Consider the following 20,847-nt stretch of genomic DNA (forward strand, 5'->3'; position numbering starts at 1 on the left):
TGCAGCTGTACCGCCCCTGGCCCTTCGACGCAGGGTCTCCTCTGTCTGACCGCAGCCCCGACGGAGGACAGGGCTGAGGAGGCAGTGCTGGGGGCAGTACAGCCACTGGAGGAGCTGCCAGCGTTCTGCTCCTTTCCCCGGTGTGGTTCTCGGGAGAGCCCTGCAGTTCAGGGCTCTCCTGTGAACCCCAGTAGGGAAAGGAGCAGAACCTGGGGCCACCGGGCGGCCCCATGCCAGCAGCTCTTCTGGCGCGGCTGCGGTACCACCCCCAACCCCCTCCACAACCCCTCCCCCCCGTCCTCCAGTGGGTCTGGCTGCTGTACAGATGGAGGAGACCCTGCGTGGAAGGACTGGGGCGGTACAGTGGCTCCACATTCTTCTCATTTTCCCCGCTGTGTTTCCGAAGGCGCAGCTGGAGGAGGACAGAGCTCCCTCCCCCCCGGTAAGGGGGGTGGATCATGAGGAGGGGACAGGGAGAGCGTGAGGGCCCCAGGCTGGGGGCAGGGCGAAGTCACACGGAGGGTCACGTGGCCCCCCGTACCAGTAAGAAATGGATTCCACTTGCACCACTGGCCATGTTGCTCTTTGGACTGTGTCCAGACCAAGATGTAATAGGTTCTGAAGATACTACATGGATGGATCTTCAACCCTGACACTTTAGAATAAAAATTGTGCATTAGCTTTTAAGGCTGAAATTTCCATTACCCTTTGTTGTTTGGAGTTAATTTTCTTTAACCTTACTATTTTACATGCTGGGCCATGAAAGTACCCACGCTTCAAACTAGAATGAAATTCGCATAACTCTTTTCATACTCTAGATATTTAAGAACTTAATAGGTTAAATATGGATAGTACTGTGACTTTATTTAGGCAGATGTTATAGTTGTGAACTCAGCAATAGCTGATATCTGCCTTGAGTATTAGAATCTCGTTTAGTGAGGGGGGGGGGGTTATACCCAGGTTACAGGACCTACCGCTTGCTAGCCAGAAACAGGCCGAGGGACCCCATTTTAATGTCATCCAAAAGACAGTACTGTAGCTTCAAACAATGTAGTACCTTCTCTAGTACTCTTGGTTGTAGTGTTAGATATGAACAAAGTTCTGATGTAGGACTTGAATGTATGATTGTCTTGTGCAGACAGACAAGCTCCTGACTAAATCAGAATGACACTGTAGAACCTGATACAGTATTTCATCCAAAGAACATAAGAATCCCAAAGTGTTTGTAAGCATAGGAATTACTTCAGCTACCAATTCTTGGCTGAGAGAATGGTAGTTAGGCAGAAAACTGGCACCCAGCTTGCCGAAGAACAGTGAAGGCAAGAGATATTTTGCCCAAGAACATGGGAACAAATCCCCTTACTCCTTATTTAAAAAAAAAAAAAAAAAAAAAAGTAGCCGTGGGATCTTCAATGCACATGCAGATCAGGCAGGAAAGACTGAAAGAGCAACATGCAGTAAACTACGTAGAACTCAGCTTTTCTGTCTTGGGAAGGTGAAATGCTGAGTTGTCCCTGCTATGTTTCCAACCTGTGGTTCCAGGAAATCTACATAATTAAAACTTAAGGATTAAGCCTGTAAGCCATCTTCTTGGATGTACTTGGTTCGCTTTTGCCCAAATCTTGAAATTGTGGTGTGGGAGATTTGGGGTTTTGGTTTTAGTTCTTTTTGTTCCTCTGAAACGGGACCAGTATTTTACCTGCTGTAAACTTAAATAACATTTACTTTCCAAAAGATTAGTCCCACTGTACATGGGTGTAGAAAGCAATAAATTTTTAGTATGTTAAGTAAAGCAATAGTACATATATCACTGTGCAAAACAAGCCCAAATGTTAGGAACATTGCCAGTAGTTTCCTAAGCTTATGTTACTGTGGTTTTTAATAGCCTAGGAGACTTGACTGGTAGGCTCGGATTGTTAAACCTCTTATTTTCAGAATTTAGATCACTGAAAAACAGCTCGAACTTCTGGTTATTTATGGACTCCAGTGAAATATTGATGGGAATACATCCTTGTTATCAATTATTTGCCATCTGTTCTCATGGGTGTAAAACTGGCAATCACTTTTTGTTGGCAGCCAAAGTGATATAGAGGAGGGAAAATGGTGATATAGAGGAGCCCTATGAAATATTAATTTATTAGAAACAAAATTTATCAAAATTAAAAGATAGTAATTTCAGCTCCCATTCCGTCTGTTAATCATGTATTTTTGACCTGAGCATAAGTTATTGAAATCAATAAATTAGGGCTGTCGATTAATCACACTGTCAAACTATAGAATACCAATTGAAATTTATTAACTATTTTTGGATGTTTTCTACATTTTCAAATGTATTGATTTCAATTACAACACAGAATACAAAGTGTACAGTGCTCATTTGATATTTATTTTTTATTACAAATATTTGCACTATAAAAACCAGAAGAAATAGTATTTCAGTTCACCTAAGTACTGTACTGCAATCTCTTTATCATGAAAGTGCAACTTACAGATGTAGATTTTTGTTTGTCTGTTTGTTACATAACTGCACTCAAAAACAGAACAATGGAAAACTTTAGAGCCTACAAGTCCACTCAGTCCTATTTCTTGTTCAGCCAATTGCTCAGACAAACAAGTTTGTTTACATATGCAGGAGATAATGCTGCCCGCTTCTTGTTTACAATGTCACATGAAAGTGAGAACATGCGTTCACATTGCACTGTTGTAGCCAGCGTCGCAAGATATTTATGTGCCAGATATGCTAAACATTCGTATGCCCCTTTATGCTTTGGTCACCATTCCAGAGGACATGCTTCCATGCTGATGATGATCGTTAAAAGCGTTGATTAAATTTGTGATTGAGCTCCTTGTGGGAGAATTGTATGTCTCCTGTTCTGTTTTACCCGCATTCTGCTGTGTATTTCATGTTATAGCAGTCTCGGATGATGACCTCACACGTGTTGTTCGTTTTAAGAACACTTTCACTGCAGATTTAAGAAAACGCAAAAAGATACTAATATGAGATTTCTAAAGATAGCTACAGCACTCAACCCAAGATTTAAGATTCTGAAGTGCCGTCCAAATATGAGGGGGACGAGATGTGGAACATGCTTTCAAAAGTCTTAAAAGAGCAACACTCCCATGTGGAAGCTACAAAACCCGAACCGCCAAAAAGGAAAATCAATCTTCTGCTGGTGGCATCTGACTCAGACGATGAAAATGAACATGCGTCGGTCTGCACTGCTTTGGATTGTTATCAAGCAGAACCTGTCATCAGCATGGATGCATGCCCCCTGGGGAATGATGGTTGAAGCATGAAGGGACATATGAATCTTTAGTACATCTGGCACGTAAATATCTTGCGACGCTGGCTACAACAGTGCCATGCGAACGCCTGTTCTCACTTCCATGTGACATTGTAAACAAGAAGCAGGCAGCATTATCTCCTGCATATGTAAACAAACTTGTTTGTCTGAGCAATTGGCTGAACAAGAAGTAGGACTGAGTGGACTTGTAGGCTCTAAAGTTTTCCAATGTTCTGTTTTTGAGTGCAGTTATGTAACAACAACAAAAATCTACATTTGTAAGTTGCACTTTCATGATAAAGAGATTGCAGTACAGTACTTAGGTGAATTGAAATACTATTTCTTTTGTTTTTTACAGTGCAAATATTTGTAATCAAAAATAAATATCACGTGAGCGCTGTACACTGTTTTCTGTGTTGTAATTGAAATCAATATATTTGAAAATGTAGAAAACATCCAAAAATATTTAAATGGTATTCTATTATTGTCGAACAGCGTGATTAATCACACAATTAATCACGCTTAATTTTTTTTATCGTTTGACAGCCCTACAATAAACTGACCTTGCAAATCTGTAGATTCTCAATCTCTGAGACAGTGGAAGATAGACTGTATAATGCTTGTTGTGACGGGTTGGATCACAGAAACCCCCTTGGGAGCTGCCACCCAATGTACCAAGACTACCCCTGCTCCTGTTTTCCCTGCCAGCTTAGGACTCCAGCACCCTGTCTTGCTGAATTAGACACTCCAGTCCGCTTCAACACAGACCCAGGGTCTGAATCACTTGTCCCAAAGCTGCAAGTTTACCTGAAACCAGCTCACAGGAGTGTGCTTGTCTTTAGCACTCAGATGCCCAACTCCCAATGGGGTCTAAACCCAGATAAATCCGTTTTACCCTGCATAAAGCTTATGCAGGGCAAACTCATAAATTGTTCGCCCTCTATAACACTGATAGAGAGATATGCACAGTTGTTTGCTCCCTCAGGTATTAATACATACTCTGAGTAAATTACTAAATAAAAAGTGATTTTATTAAATACAGACAGTAGGATTTAAGTGGTTCAAAGTAGTAACAGACAGAACAAAGTAAGTCACAAGCAAAATAAAATAAAATGCGCAAATCTATGCCTAATCAAACTAAATACAGATAATCTCACCCTCAGAGATGCTTCAGTAAGTTTTTCTCAGACTGGACACCTTCCAGGCCTGGGCACAATTCTTTCCCCTGGTACAGCTTTTGTTCCAGCTTAGGTGTTATCTAGGGGATTCTCCATGATGGCTCCTCTCCCCCTCTGTTCTCTCCCACCCCTTTATATATCTTTTGCATAAGGCGGGAACCCTTTGTTCCTCTGGGTTCCCACCCCCTCCCCTCACTGGAAAAGCACCAGGTTAAAGATGGATTCCAGTTCAGGTGACATGATCACATGTCACTGCAAGACTTCATTACTCACTTGCCAGCACACACATATACAGGGAGACTCACAGGTAAACAGCCATCTGCAGACAATGGGAGTCATCAAGATTCCAAACCATCATTAATGGCCCACACTTTACATAATTACAATAGGCCCTCAGAGTTACATTTTATATTTCTAGTTTTAGATACAAGAGTGGTACATTTCTACAAATAGGATGATCACACTCAGTAGATTATGAGCTTTGTAATGATACCTTACAAGAGACCTTTTGCACAAAGCATATCCCATTTGCATTATAGTCACTTATTATCAAATTTTTTATAAAACCATGTAGACTGCACAACGTCACACCCTCCTCCTGAACTTACTGCCAGAGACTTGGACACTGACCATGGCGGAGGCAGTATACCTAAAATTCGTTTTTGGGCTCCCCTATGGGGCAGACACTCCTGTGTCCCCCAAAAGGGAAAGAGACCCTGACCCAGCTGTAGGCTCACAGCTACCAGCTATGAGGGACCTTTCGCTGGCCAGCAAAATCCCCCCCCTTTCACTCAGGTTGGGTTTGCTTCCAGCTAGAGTCCTTGGGGTTTGTTCCCACCGCAGCAGTCACCAGGACCCCAACTTCCAGCTCCAGGATACATGTCTCTGTGCACCTCTTCCACTCCATTACAGCCAGGTCATGCTTCTGGGTCTTAATTGCTTTGTCTCTTAAGTCCAGGTTGGTGGGCAGCCTTTTCTTTTTCCAGGTCAGCCTTTTCCCAGGCAAATAGTACATCAGTTTCGATTTGTCTTCCCTTGAGACCACCACTCGATGAGCTGGGATACCACAGAGAACACCCTCCTGCCAGAACAGGCACCCCTCCCCTCCTGTCTTGCTAGGTTAGACACTCCAGTCAGCTTCAGCACAGACAGAGGTTGGGCCACACCCATCTGCAGTTCACTGAAACTGAGATGTACTCAGCTCAGGGGCTTCTTAGTTAACAGAGACATTTCCAGCGCCCATTGTTCAGTCTTTCTGGGCAATTTGCAACTTGTGTAGTTTTAGCTTCTTTTGATCTTCATTCTTACTTATTTTGCTTCCTTTTCTGTCCCTAATTTCCTTTCCCGAAATAAGCAAACAGAAAATAACAAACCAGTAACCACTTTGTCTGTTCTCCAGCCACCACACTTAAAACTCACTTAAAATCACTACCAGTATCTCAAAGCAATCAGCTGTGCACAGATCCTGCTCGACTACGCCACTGTGACGGGTTGGATCACAGAAACCCCCTTGGGAGCTGCCACCCAATGTACCAAGACTACCCCTGCTCCTGTTTTCCCTGCCAGCTTAGGACTCCAGCACCCTGTCTTGCTGAATTAGACACTCCAGTCCGCTTCAACACAGACCCAGGGTCTGAATCACTTGTCCCAAAGCTGCAAGTTTACCTGAAACCAGCTCACAGGAGTGTGCTTGTCTTTAGCACTCAGATGCCCAACTCCCAATGGGGTCTAAACCCAGATAAATCCGTTTTACCCTGCATAAAGCTTATGCAGGGCAAACTCATAAATTGTTCGCCCTCTATAACACTGATAGAGAGATATGCACAGTTGTTTGCTCCCTCAGGTATTAATACATACTCTGAGTAAATTACTAAATAAAAAGTGATTTTATTAAATACAGACAGTAGGATTTAAGTGGTTCAAAGTAGTAACAGACAGAACAAAGTAAGTCACAAGCAAAATAAAATAAAATGCGCAAATCTATGCCTAATCAAACTAAATACAGATAATCTCACCCTCAGAGATGCTTCAGTAAGTTTTTCTCAGACTGGACACCTTCCAGGCCTGGGCACAATTCTTTCCCCTGGTACAGCTTTTGTTCCAGCTTAGGTGTTATCTAGGGGATTCTCCATGATGGCTCCTCTCCCCCTCTGTTCTCTCCCACCCCTTTATATATCTTTTGCATAAGGCGGGAACCCTTTGTTCCTCTGGGTTCCCACCCCCTCCCCTCACTGGAAAAGCACCAGGTTAAAGATGGATTCCAGTTCAGGTGACATGATCACATGTCACTGCAAGACTTCATTACTCACTTGCCAGCACACACATATACAGGGAGACTCACAGGTAAACAGCCATCTGCAGACAATGGGAGTCATCAAGATTCCAAACCATCATTAATGGCCCACACTTTACATAATTACAATAGGCCCTCAGAGTTACATTTTATATTTCTAGTTTTAGATACAAGAGTGGTACATTTCTACAAATAGGATGATCACACTCAGTAGATTATGAGCTTTGTAATGATACCTTACAAGAGACCTTTTGCACAAAGCATATCCCATTTGCATTATAGTCACTTATTATCAAATTTTTTATAAAACCATGTAGACTGCACAACGTCACATGTCGAACAGCGTGATTAATCACACAATTAATCACGCTTAATTTTTTTTATCGTTTGACAGCCCTACAATAAACTGACCTTGCAAATCTGTAGATTCTCAATCTCTGAGACAGTGGAAGATAGACTGTATAATGCTTGTATATTGCCATTATACGCATTTTGAGAACTGAGTGACTTTTTCAACCCAGTGACAATTCAGAGAGTGATAACTCATATTTTCGTGTAGAGACCACTTTGAATGTAACAAATTGTTTCAGTCTATAAATTTTTCTTTCCAGCTTGAGGATGAAGCTCTCAAATACATTGGAGCGCACTGTCCTGAACTAGTGACTTTAAACCTGCAAACCTGCTTAGTAAGTAATCTTTCCTGTGATTCCCATATTACATGCAATGTAGCTATAAAGGGCATCTCTAAACAGGATTGAATAAGATCTACTCCACCCTTCAACGTTGTCATTTTTGCAGACTGGAAAATTGTACTTTGGCAAGTTCTAAAAATAAATGCATCTTTTTTTTTTTGGAGGTAGCATTTGGTAGAGTCATACAAGCCTCCAAAATAGCCTTGTTAGCTTCAGTTTGTCTCTCTTTGCCCTGTCCATGGGGCTTCTAAGCACATTTGCAGGACTAGCTGGAAAAATTATTTCCTTTGGGCTAGAATGTAAGTTTGTTGGCATCCAAACTTTTTTACGGTAGCCTTTAAAACTGAATCAAGCAGCACATTTGCCCTCTACAACAAGACACTGAACCAACCAAGAAACAGAGCAATAAAATAATGATTGTATCTCAAATCTTCATGGAACTTCAAACACCTATTTACCAACGGGGGAGCAATGAAACTTTCTACTCTTTACTTAACAGATTTCTTTAAAACATGTCTGGGGGAATGAGGTGTAACTGACAACAATGCTTAGCTGCTGCTATTTTCTGGCTCTGCCTCCATTTTAGATAAGCATGTATCTTACAAAGATATTGGTGTATAATTTGGAACTATTAACAGTGCCAAAAATGTACTTTCGAGCCAAAAAAGGAACTGGGAAGAGTTCTTTGTGTACATCATCCAGCTCTTCTGATATGGCAGCATTAAGTTGGAAGGGGCTTGGAGATCTGGGCCTCACTCAATAGTGTGTTTTAAGGAGTAGTGTTTACACTCTGAAGGGAGATGTATACATGATTGGCATGAGGATGGTGTCAACAATAACTTTTCACTATTGACATTGGGACCTGGAAGATTCAACTTTTAGAAGGAGCTGAAAAGAAAACTAAGTTTCTCGCTCACCTTTAATTTAACCCTTTGTAGAGGGTTTTTCCCCCTTTTTTCCCACTTCAGCAGTTGTTCCAAAAGAGCTACTGCCAGTCTCCAAGCTGGTGCTTTCCATGTGGGAAATAAACACTGGCCAGGTCACAAAATCCAGTGGGCCCAGTTTGTTCCTGTGTCTATATACTGACTCGTCTCTTCTCCTTTCTTTATCTCCTCCCACTCTATACATTGGTCTTGCCATCACACTCTGTCCTCCAGCTGGCAGGGCTCAAGTGAGCTCCAGAACTTTGTTAATATTGCTGCTGTCAACCAGCATGGCACTCTCCTGACAGGTTCTGCCTCAAATGTTGTCATCCCAAACTGGTTCCTGGAGTTAGACTGAGGTCCAAATGTATCCCTGGCCAAACGGGATGCAGCTCCATTGAACTCAATGAAGTTACACAGGTGCTGAATCTGACGAGGATTCAGACCTGTGTCTTAGCACTTATCTCTTGGGCACCAAGGCAGTAAGACTGAGTTTTAAAAGGTTGTTTGTAAAACTAAGCTGTGGTGATGATGTGACCTCTAACAGACTTTCCTAATTAATCTTTCAGCCAGAATTACTTTGTCGGCATTGCTGAGGAAGCTGAGAGCGCTGTGGTGTTAGGCAGCAGATTCTGTGGTGCCATCCCCTAAAATATTTGCATGCCTGTGGAATCAGCTGCAGACTATTTATAAGCCATATCAGACTGCCTTATGCTGTTTCAGCTATCCTGTAAAAATATTTGAACACATTTCTTGGCTGATAAGCGTAACTTGGCCTTCATCACTCTAAGTTGAATGCCTCCTCGCTTGTCTCAAAAGGTTGAATTGTGCAATGCATTGGATCTTAATCATCACTACTAATGGTTCTGATGTTTTGTTTTTTTTCTTGTAGCAAATCACAGATGATGGTCTCATAACAATATGCAGAGGATGCCATAAATTGCAATCCTTGTGTGCCTCAGGCTGCTCTAACATTACAGATGCCATCTTGAATGCACTGGGACAAAACTGTCCGCGGCTTAGGTGAGTTTTCAGTCTGGAGTCACACAATGCTGATTGAGTAAAGATGTGGGTGACCTGGTAATGGAACTCCTTGACTTTTTTTTTTAATTCTAAAGATCAGGACTTCCAGATTGGACTAGAAGTCCACTAGTTTATCACTGAAGTTATTTCCAGCTGTCCAGCGAGAAGAGGATGACAATGAGTTAGTTATGTCCTAACTTCTGACTCCACAGAATATAATTCTACAAGATATCTTGGTGCAGCAGTGTTGTGTGCCACTCTGATGAGCTTATATAGAATTAGTGACAATTTCCTTTTTCAGTCCACGTATTACCTTATTTTTGGTTAAAACAACTGAAATTAGTCCACAGCTTTTTTGTGTTAAGAACTGGAAACAAGGTTTAAACTGCATTATTCCCTGCCTCAATACCTAGTTATTAATGTGTGTTGAGGATAGTTTTGGAGCATGTGAAGCAAAAAATAGTGGGTTTTTTTGTTAATTTTCACTATTTCAGACAGAGAATGGGCTTCAGGTGCCATCTCTATAAAGATTTTACAGCATAATTAGGAAAATGACATGGCGGAGAAAAGAAAAAAGATGAGTATTGTCTGGCATCTGTTACAGCTGTGTGCCCTGCTTTAATTTGGCTAAAATAAGTGGTGTCCAGAATAGAAATGGAATTTTTATAATAAGCTTAAAAATAAAGTAAAAGATTATGGATACATGTGTCAGTTTTCATATATATGCAGTTCGAACTTTGAAAGAGGCAGATAAAAATGCTGTGATTCCAATTGGATCCCGTGTTTATGTTCAACTCTGCCTGGAGATCAACTGCATAAAATGCCATAAACCAAAATATCTCACATATTTAAAGAAAGTCCTGATCTTAAATTTTTAGAAATGGAAATAATGCTCTCCCCTGCAGCATTATAGCATTGAGAAGTAAAACATTATAAAACAAATGAGGGAAAAGGGGGAGGCACCATGAAACTGCAATAGCAGAAGCAAAGAATTTTCAGCAGTCATCTGAACTGGGAATGAGCAATTTGCTATCTAGAGAACTTTAAATCTATATGTTATGGCATTAAGTACTTATTCTTACATGACCTGAGCATCATCATGAAATACTATTCCGTGTAATACACTACCTCATGGTGAGATTATCAAATGGAGTGAAGGGGGACCTCCATTCAAATGTGCATGAGTGTAATACTCCATGGAAATAATCCTCTTCGAGAGTACTTCCTTGACTTAATCTCTCCCCGCCCTGCCCCTCTGCCCCCAATTTTTTTAATAAAACAGACTCTGTAAAGCAAAATGATTACCCCATAGTTAGTACATTCTTAATTCTTTCTGTACAGAATATTAGAAGTTGCAAGGTGTTCGCAGCTAACGGATGTGGGCTTTACCACTCTGGCTAAGGTAAGTGCTGCATTCCACTTTGTACGTGGTGCATCTCTGTTTCCTGGGAGCTCAGGGTAACAGTAGCTGTCTCCCATAAATTTATATTTTGCAAAACATCTCTTTTTGGTTTTGAAGTTGCGTGGAAATGAGAGGGCTAAGTAGATCAATAAATTGTCCATTATTCCTTAAATTTTCAACATTATATTTAGCCACCCAACTCCCAGTTTAATGAGTAATGTGCATCTAAAGTCAATGAAATTATTAACATTTAGCGAGAAACAAATCCCTGTACAATTTCATGCATCAGACAGATCAACCTGTACTCCATATGAGTAACACTGAGTTTAACCCCCTTTTCCTTTCTGTAGATATAAAAAAAAAAAAAAAAGATAAACAAGTTAGTAGATATTTTATAAATGTCTTTAAATGGGCAGGCTTGATAGATATTCAGTATTATGCTTGTTTTTAGTAGCATTGTCCTCCAGGGAGCAACAAACTATCTGTAGTCATGACCAACTTCAGAAAGAAGACTTTCTTTTCAAACACACTTCATCTGTGTTGAGAAAGGAGGGATCCCATAATTTTACACGTACTGACTGGGCTTTGTGTCTAATTTGCTTGTGTGCTTTTATTTCCTGCCTGCGCTATATAGAACTGTCATGAGCTTGAAAAAATGGACCTGGAAGAGTGTGTTCAGGTAAGAGCCCAGCCTTCTGACTGTGGTGGTTTCATGCAGGAAGTCTCAGCAGTGCGGAAACATGGTCTGTGACAAATGTGTCTGGGTTTTAATAACCACACCTAAAGGGTCAGAGCACGGAATCCCAAAATCCTTTTTTTTTTTTTTTTTTAATTAAGACAACTTGTTCCAGAATCCTGATCAAGAAAAGGAGATAAGTTTGGACAAGATGAATTACTTGTATATGTTCAATCACCTCTAGTCCAATTTTCAACAGAGAATTGTATTGAAAGACTATTGAAAATGTTAAAATAATCTGAAGATCCCATCAGATCTAGACTGTGTGCTTGTCTGCTAAAGACCATGTATAGTTCTGCAAATCTAGGCACCTTTGAAAAACCTGGCAACTGCAAGAACTACAAGCCCAAGGGTGAGATCTTTGCTGCCAGTAAGGTCTCTGGAACATAAACTGATAGAGATCAGTAAAGGTAATCTCCAAATATTAAACGTTACTGCAGCTGAAGTGTTTGAACAACTGTGACCTTGTATGTGAAGGTGGAGGGAAATAACTAGAAATAAAGATGAGGTGCCCTCCAACCAAAAACCTCCCCAGAAGTCAGTGGGCTGTAATTTTTCACCAGCCTATGAGTCTTTTATCTGACTTACCTAATAACTCGGTGCCACAGACTCATTCAGTGGGTTTTTTTAGAATGCCCTTCATATGTGACTGAACACTGTCCTTTAGCAAATATGTCGTAAGAGTGATAAGATTAAGGTAAGATTTAAAGGTAAAGTGAAATATTGTGTTAAGTGGGTATGAAATGAGGAAGCCCTTAAAGAGACTGAATACCATAAGGGCAGAGCAGTTTTCAATTAGAAATGGATCGGAAGACCATGAAGGTAATAGGGTTTCACCTCCTGCAGTGAGAAAATAGACTCGCCCCAACATTCTGCACTGCTTGACAATTCTAGAATAGGGATTTAGGAACGCCACAGAAAAGGAAATGACAGTAGTCCAGACAGGAAGTGATTTAAAGCTGTGTCCAGTCTTGCTGCTTTGTACAAAGACAATCTGAAAAGGTTGGTTTTTTTTGTGGGTGTTATTTTTTGTTTTTTTTTTGTTTTGTTTTTTTTAATTATTAAATGGCAAGGGGAGCTGGGGTAGAAATTCATGCCTTGTTTAGCCTGGAAGGGTACGTCTGCATTGCAATAAAAAACCTGAGGCTCTCAGACTCGGAGCTCAGCTCAATTGACTGGGGCTGACGGGGCTAACAATTGCAATGTAGATGTTCAGGCTTGGGCTGGCCCCCAAGCTCTGAGACCCCCTGAGGGGGAAGTGTTCAGAGCCTGGAGTCCAGCCCAAGCCCAAACATCCACACTAATTTTTAGCCCCGCAAGCCCCAGTCAGCTGACCCAGGCCAGCTGTGGCTGTGCTAACAGGTTTTTTATTGCAGTGTAGACATACTCGAATGACTGAAAAAACTAGCGAAGTGAGGACACTTCAGGAGCCAGAGACCAAAATCTGAGCAGTTTAGAGCAGAAGGGGTTTTTAGCAGGCTGTTAACGCCTGTTTAACTTCAGGTTTCAGAGTAGCAGCTGTGTTAGTCTGTATCCGCAAAAAGAACAGGAGTACCTGTGGCACCTTAGAGACTAACACATTTATTTGAGCATAAGCTTTCGTGGGCTACAGCCCACTTCATCAGATGCATGCAGTGGAAAATACAGTAGGAAGGGGTGTGTGTGTATATCTTCCTACTGTATTTTCCACATATAGTGTGTGTGTGTGTATATATCTTCCTACTGTATTTTCCACTGCATGCATCCGATGAAGTGGAAAATACAGTAGCCCAAGAAAGCTTATGCTCAAATAAATGTGTTAGTCTCTGGTGCCACAAGTACTCCAGTTCTGTTTAACTTCAGTGATAAATGAACATTTCTCCAAAATGTATCTGTAAGTATTCTGCTCACTCCAGCAAAACCTGGGAAGACCCAGACATTCCTTATGTTTCAAATGGGAAGAACAAGAAAAGAAGAAAAACTTTAAAAACCCCTTTTAAATTACCCATCATAAGGAAATAAAAAACACAGACCCAACTTCTTAAAAATCCTTTCCAGTCACCTTCTAAAGAATAATAGGAACCTTTGGCTGAAATGTGATCCAGAAACAGTTCTGGAAATGTTTGAGATAGTGATTGCCATTTCCAGTGCAGGAGAAGAATGGTGAATATTTAAGTACTAACTTGGGGTCATGTTTTGGTTGGGAAGAAATCGCTGTACAAAGATTTCAGTCTTAAAGGGCTTTGTGTCTCTTCCAGATAACAGACAGTACGTTAATCCAGCTTTCCATATACTGTCCACGGCTTCAGGTGTTGGTAAGTGTTTGGGCAACAGTTTTCTGTGTTCTCACTTTATAAAATGGTGGGAGCCTCCAAATTTTGCCCAATTGACGATTGCCTCTGCAATCTGCCAGGCATGTGATGGTTGTATCTAGTTTGTATAACATGGAGTAGTCTCCAGCCCCTTGTCATCTTGAGTATGGAACTGTGTGACCTGTGGAAACTAGAATGCAGTCCGGCTTAGTCAGTCCTATGGATATCAAAGTGCAGTGTTGTAATTAGCTTTCATGCCTTGCTTTCCTGCCAAAACCCTTCAGACACCTTTCCTTTTCCAGTGGCATTTTATCCTCTCTTCCATTCTGTGAGCTTGCAGCTCCATTCTGGTTCCACAGTTCTGATCACACATTGTATGATCCAAAAAAGAAATTCTTCCCTGTCTCATTACTGCATTGCAGTTGTCTGCTATTTCGAAGGCTGTTTCAGTGATTCCACACTTTGGGGCCTGAAAGCAATAGGCCTTGGTCCGGGATTAAATTTAGAGGTTTGACCAGTCTTCCCCACAGAAATATTAATAATAATAGTAATATGTATGTTTGGATTTCTATTTTTGTTTTTAAAGCAATACTTTTGATCTATGTGTGTTAATCTGTTCAGACTTTATATAATTTGGAAAGTAATTATCCTGGCACGTGGTTTAATTGCTTTAGTTACGACCCTAGATCGTAGAAGTCTGTATAATTCATTCAGGGGCTGAGCTCTCTGTCCTGGGAGGGAGAACAGAGATGAGCCCGTGGTTTGGGAGCACTCAGTTCAAGTCCCTGCTCCACCACAGACTTGCCGTGTGACCTTGAGCAAGTCACTTATCCTCTCTGTGCCTCCATTCTCCATCTGTACAATGGGGGTAGCAGCACTACCGTGCCTCACGCAGGTGTTGTGAAGAGCAATATATTAAGATTTTGAGGCAGTTCAGATACTGCAGTGATGGGGGGCCAGATAAGTACTTGAGATGGAAAGCTGCAGCCACCCTCGTTTCCTTTCTTCACACTATACTTCAGAAGCTGTTGCTGAAAGACAGTTTAATAGCACTGGTTGCCTCTGACATTTGAATCTTACTCCATGTGTGAAATGTGCATTATCGCTCTCATACAGGAAGTTTTGACTTGTGGGTTAGCATTTAACAGCCTTGGCTACAGTCCTACAAGGATGTATTCATAGAATAAAGGGCATAAGTGATGGCCCTAAATAAAAAGAACTGGGGTAGGGATGGAGGAGTTCATTTATTTGGAGCATGAATGCTTCTGGCCTGTAACCTATTGAATCCAGCTTTGACAAACCTCGATGTTCTGTATTAGTCCTTAGTGAGTTAGACATCACATTGTGTGGGAGTGTCTGCTTCAACCTGAAGTGAGGTGACAACAAAGCAAATTTTCTCACTTCTAAATAGCATGTTCGTTCCGTGTGAGGGGAGGGACAGCAAAGGCCACTGGGGAAGGGAGCGCTCACTGAAGCAGCTTGCACTCTACCTGCCCTGTGCCTTAAAATGGCAGTTCCATCACTGACAGCATTTTAGATCTGAAGTGTTCAGGCATGCCTGCTGTGCTTCCTTGCACCCTTTGGACAGGAAACTCCTGTAACGTTGGGTTTCTCTCCGTCTGCACAGTGCTTCATTGTCTTAGCTGCAAAGTTTCTGTCTCTGGAGCACTCACCCAGTGCATTCTCCTCCACAGCGATCTGTGCACCAGCTCTGGTTCCTAGTTCCTCTGCAAACTAAATGATACATGAACTATGCAGATGCTCTGGTGATGGACTGACATCACTCACAATGGTGGAATGGTGAAATCTCCCAGCTCACTGCACAGTTCAGTTTCACGTACAAGAATATTTAAAAATAAGAGCAGCCCGCAAATGGTGTGAAAGTCTGTCCTCCTTACAGATCCAGTACCTACAGCTCACAATAGTATTACCACTGTGCCTGGGGTACTGTATAATACTGTAGTATTGAAGAGCAGGTAAACTTTATAGTTGTCTTGTTTTCTTTTGACATTACATGGCTGCTCTTCCATCTACTTGAGACTTTTCCATCTCCCATGATTTCATTCTGGAGTGTATTAACAGACGTGTTGTATGTAAGACAAGGGAGGTAATTTTTTTCCACCCTGCTCTGCCCTGGTGCGGGCTCAGCTGTGTATCCAGTTTTGGGCACCAAACTTTGAGAAAGATGTGGACAAATTGGAGAGTCCAGAGGAGGAAAACAAAATGATCCGAAGTTTTGAAAAACTGACCTATGAAGAAAGGCTAAATAAAAAAAACCCTTGGCATCTTTAGAGGTGCCGGGGGTGGTGGGGAGACTCACCTGATAACGGGCTTCAAATATGTTAAGGGCTGTTGTAAAGAGGACAGTGATCAATTGTTCTCCATGTCCATTTAAGGAAGGACAAGAAGTAATGGGCTTAACCTGCAGCAAAGGAGATTTAGGTTAGATACTAGGAATAACTTTCTAACTCCAAGGATAGTTAAGCACTGGAATAAGTTACCAAGGGAAGTTGTGGAATCCCTGTCATGGGAAGCTTTTAAGAATCAGCTGGACAAACACCTGTCAGGGATGGTCTAGGTATTCTTGGTCCTGCCTCAGTGCAGGGGGCTGAGGTCCCTTCCATCCCAGCATTTCTATGATTCTCCCTTCTCCATTACATCTACATTATATGAACTTCCCCTGTGGCCTACAGGAGTCTTGGCTAGTTAGAGAGAGGCACAGGGACTCTGGTCACCAGAGTTCACAGCTCACAACCCTCTCCAGCATCAAGGGACAACTGCAGACTTGCCCAGAACTGTGACACGGCAGATTTGCTCAAGGGTATTTTGTTCTTCTAGGACTTTATCTCAGTTCATCCCGTCATCTCTCCAGAAAGCTTCCTAGCCTGGTGTTCTTGATGGTTGTACAGTACTGTTTCCAGAGACCACTAACCACCTCTGTTTGGCTGCAGAGTTTGTCACACTGCGAGTTGATCACAGATGATGGGATTCGTCACTTGGGGAATGGTGCCTGCGCACATGACCGACTGGAAGTGATCGAGCTGGACAACTGCCCTTTGATCACAGATGCCTCCTTGGAACACCTGAAGAGTTGCCATAGCCTGGAGAGGATAGAACTTTATGACTGTCAACAGATCACACGGGCAGGAATCAAGAGACTCAGGGTAAAAAAAAAAAAAAAAGAAGGCTTTTACTTACACGTTACTAAATGGCTGGACGGGGAGAGGGTGGTTGTGAGGATCCAGACTCACTGTAATCTAGACCAAGTCCTTAAAATGCCTGAGAGTGCTACAAGGGTAATGCCATCATCTGTGAAAATGATAGCTGTTTCATTCAAGAGAAGGCTGATGACGGTAAGCACTAGCTGGTGGGGAAGGAATGCTCCCTTCCTTCTGTGTAGGATCCAGTTACAGTTCCTGGTGAATAGAACTAAAAAGGAGTACGGGAGAAGCCAGCTCGCTAATGCTCACTTCACAGTTCCACAAACCTGATGATGCCCTCTCGAAACCTGGGAGTCTCACCTCACTTCTCAGCAAAGAAATAACTTGAGCCAGTGTTCATATTGAGTAATCTGATGACGTATATGACAGAGCACTTCATATTGATACTTCCCCATGTGCTAGTAAATAACTCAATCTAATCTCTTGCAAATAACTAACAGCATCTCTTGATGCCTTACCCTTTACAACTTGTTTTTTAACCTACTGGCTAATTCAAACAATTCGGTAATCTGCAATGTGTCCCCAAGTCACAGTGCAAATTTGCAAAGTTTGACTGTTATTTCATGATATAATTTAACATTAGTAGCTTGGCATAAGTAAACTATAGCATCTTAGACCAAAGAAGGGCAAAAAACTATTATTTAAGGCTATCACTGCCTCGCCAAAGCTCATCCAATAAGGATTTTTGTGGGTGAGGAAATGTGGTTTTGGTGAACTCTGCTGGAGTAGGAGAGGTTTCCAGGCCACCCTCACTAGGCAGAAAAGGGAAATTGTAGATGAGAAAAAGAACTTGGTAACAGTCCAGGAAGATAAAATTCCAACCCTCCACTCAGATCTGTAAAAGGCTTGATATTTTGTGAAAGAGGAAACATGCTTTTATTTAGGTGGCCAAGCTCAGAAAAAATAGCAGGCCCTTCAGTGTCTCACGCGCTTTTCAGTTGCTCGCCTGTATGTGACTGCGTATTGCACTGCCACAGCTGTTCTTTCTTTAAATACTGTGTTTATCTTTTCAGACCCATTTACCCAATATTAAAGTCCATGCCTACTTCGCTCCTGTGACTCCACCTCCATCAGTAGGGGGCAGCAGACAGCGCTTCTGCAGATGTTGCATCATCCTATGACATTGGAATTGGTCATCCTTGCAAACTGAGTATTTAATTACACTTCTAGAATTACAGTGGACACCTGTATCTTCAACGAAAGTGATCCCAGTGTCATTTGCAAGGGCCAGTGAAAAGGGCTGTGGCACCGGGCCCCTGTAGCCACCCATACACACGCATATACACACGCACCACCTGTTCCAGCAACTGATGAACTCTGTGACATGGGAGCTGGATCTGTGTTGTCTTTTGCTGTAGGTGGATTGATATAATTCTGAACCATTCCTACTGGGCATGCTCAGAAGAAACTACTGGGGAGGGGGTTGTGCAAACCCAAAACGACTGCTGCTGGTTTTTGTTTTTTTGTTTTTGTTTTTTAATGTTGGAACAGCACCAAAATCCTTCGAAGTTGGGGGAGGGAGAGAAACGAACATGCTTTATTCTTGCATCCACTGTCCAAAAAAAAAAAAAGAAAGAGGTTTTGTTTTCCGTTCTTCAGTAAGGGAATGAAAACAGCAGCCATTGTGAGACATGATTTACTGTGCTTCGGTACTTCCTTGTTTCCATGCTAACACACTGAGCATGCTCACATTGAAGGTTCATCAGTTTCTTCTGTGTTTCGTAGCATTCAGCTCAGAGGCTTCCTAGATTGTTGTGATGACATAGCTTGAAATCTGTAATGTCGGGCTCAGTTTTTTACCCCACCCACCGCTCATTTTTTTTACAGATTTCTAATTTAGTAATTTTTGAGATTATTGAACATAAGTTATTTATCAATAAAAATAAGACACTTTTTACCATTAGAAGGCTGCGCCTGAAACTGCCTGTCTGATGGGAAGATCTTAAATAGAAAGAGAGAGTGGAGCGCAGGCTAGGATCTCATGGGCATATTTGCCCATTTTTACCAATATTTGGGTCTCACCTCTTTTGCATTTCAAGTTTTACCCTAGCAAAGAGAACATAGCTCACAATTTAGGGGACACAGCTACATTCTACAGTCCAACTAATATTGATTCCCTGGCTCCTGCCAAAAAAAAAAAAAAAAATCAGAATTGCGTTACTGCTTGTTGCCCTCGTCAAGGAATGACTCATTGAAGCAGAAGGGACAGAAGACCTGAAAATCTATCACTGATTATTGCCACATTGTCGTGTATTGTGTTTGTGAACTCTCAGCAACTTTGCTGACGTTTGCATGTTCCACAGGTAAGTGTCTTGTCCTGGAGAAGCATCCATTTGAGTGAAATGGGAGCCACAAGTATATACCATGCTTCCAGTTCCTCCCAACTTTCAAAAAGGGTATGTTTTGGCACATTGACATGGTTGATGTATATAGCAGCTGCGTTTTGAGTGATTCAGGCAAGCTTAACCCTGCTGCTTCAAGGGAATGTAGAGAACCTGTGACAGCCTCCATGTAATCATTGATTCCTTGATACCAGGAGTCCAGAATGCCCAGCACAAAAGATGCTAACAGATGCGCTGGCATTGCGGGCTTAATGGGGCTGAACTTGGCCAGACTATAGCAGGTTCCTGGAAGGAGCGATCAGGTGTGAGGAATTGCTCTTTTCCTGCTGTCAGCACTCTGGGATAGAAGAGAGAGCACATGTTATGTGAATTGTTCCCAACTGACTGAGACACAGAGGAATGAGCATGCTTAATCATCGTAATGGTCAGAGACTAAGGAAGCGGCACTCCACCTTTTATGGAGAAGAATTACAGGAGATGGGGAAGAAGAGATGGTTTTCTAAAGTACTAGTAATAGATTTCAGAGCTCTGAGGGTTTGTTTTTTTCCCTGCACATTTATGTGGAGGGCAGTGTTACCTTCCCCGGGCTGTCATCACCACCTGAGTAATTCAGGCAGTTAAAAGGGTCATTTTTAAGCACTGTATAAGCTATATTCCTTCATCTACAATTCATTTCACCAATCCATCAGTATGTGTTTGTGAATCTGCGAGATCTTGTGAATCTGCTGGAAAGGCATGTAGAAGAAACCCAGTATGCACTGTTTAAAAGGATACTGACAGCTGTTTTCCCCCACAGATTTTAATTTTTATATCTGTTATATTCATTAAGCCCTCTTTAGAAGCTGAGATAATCTTTCCCCTCAACAGCAGAGCTCAAATTCCATTTGCAAAACTTGCTACTTTCCCTTGATTTCAATGTGTCAGAAGGAGTCTGGCTAGGGGTTTACAATGTTGCAACTTATTGACCTCCCCAGCAAGTCAGATGTACCTCAATTTGGGCACCAGAAGTGGTCAGTGTTAGCACAGCTCTGGGAGTAATCTTTTAGTTAATTTCTGGTGGGGCAGGAGAAGAAAAAACAGTGGTTTTATAAGTCCAACTACAGAGGGGCTGTTTAATTTCTTGGCAATGGATTGCTGGGGGGAAGGAGGGGGGGAGACACACTTAAGAATTTAGAATCCAAAGCGTTTTCTTAAAAAGGGTAACCGTTTGTGTGGCATCCCAAACTACTTGACAAGAGTCCATTTATGTCAAGAATCTCTTTTAAATGGTCTCTTCCTTATGTTTTGTATTTATAAATACCAATAAACAACCACTTTCCAAGTTTTGTCTTATTAGAAGAATGCCTTTGTAGGGCAAGAACTTCAACAGTTTAGTGTTGTGGACAAGCTCTGGCTTTTGGAATTCTAGAATAGGTCCCAGGTGCATTCCCACTTTGTCTTGGTTAGCCATCAATCAGATATA

General features: G+C 41.9%; 1 protein-coding gene across 3 annotated transcripts in view; it reads left to right on the forward strand.

The window, feature by feature from the left end:
* Positions 1-19,102, forward strand: part of FBXL20 (F-box and leucine rich repeat protein 20) — a 70,620-nt gene extending 51,518 nt beyond the window's left edge. For all 3 annotated transcript variants that reach the window (XM_065422755.1, XM_065422757.1, XM_065422756.1), the window contains 7 exons: positions 7,367-7,441; positions 9,263-9,393; positions 10,735-10,795; positions 11,430-11,474; positions 13,769-13,825; positions 16,774-16,986; positions 18,057-19,102. In XM_065422755.1, the coding sequence (XP_065278827.1) occupies positions 7,367-7,441; positions 9,263-9,393; positions 10,735-10,795; positions 11,430-11,474; positions 13,769-13,825; positions 16,774-16,986; positions 18,057-18,164 (690 nt within the window). In that variant the 3' untranslated portion in view covers positions 18,165-19,102. The remainder of the gene's footprint in view (positions 1-7,366; positions 7,442-9,262; positions 9,394-10,734; positions 10,796-11,429; positions 11,475-13,768; positions 13,826-16,773; positions 16,987-18,056) is intronic.
* Positions 19,103-20,847: the final 1,745 nt, after the last annotated feature.

Source organism: Emys orbicularis, chromosome 25 (genome assembly GCF_028017835.1).
Source record: "Emys orbicularis isolate rEmyOrb1 chromosome 25, rEmyOrb1.hap1, whole genome shotgun sequence".
Taxonomy (NCBI): domain Eukaryota; kingdom Metazoa; phylum Chordata; order Testudines; family Emydidae; genus Emys; species Emys orbicularis.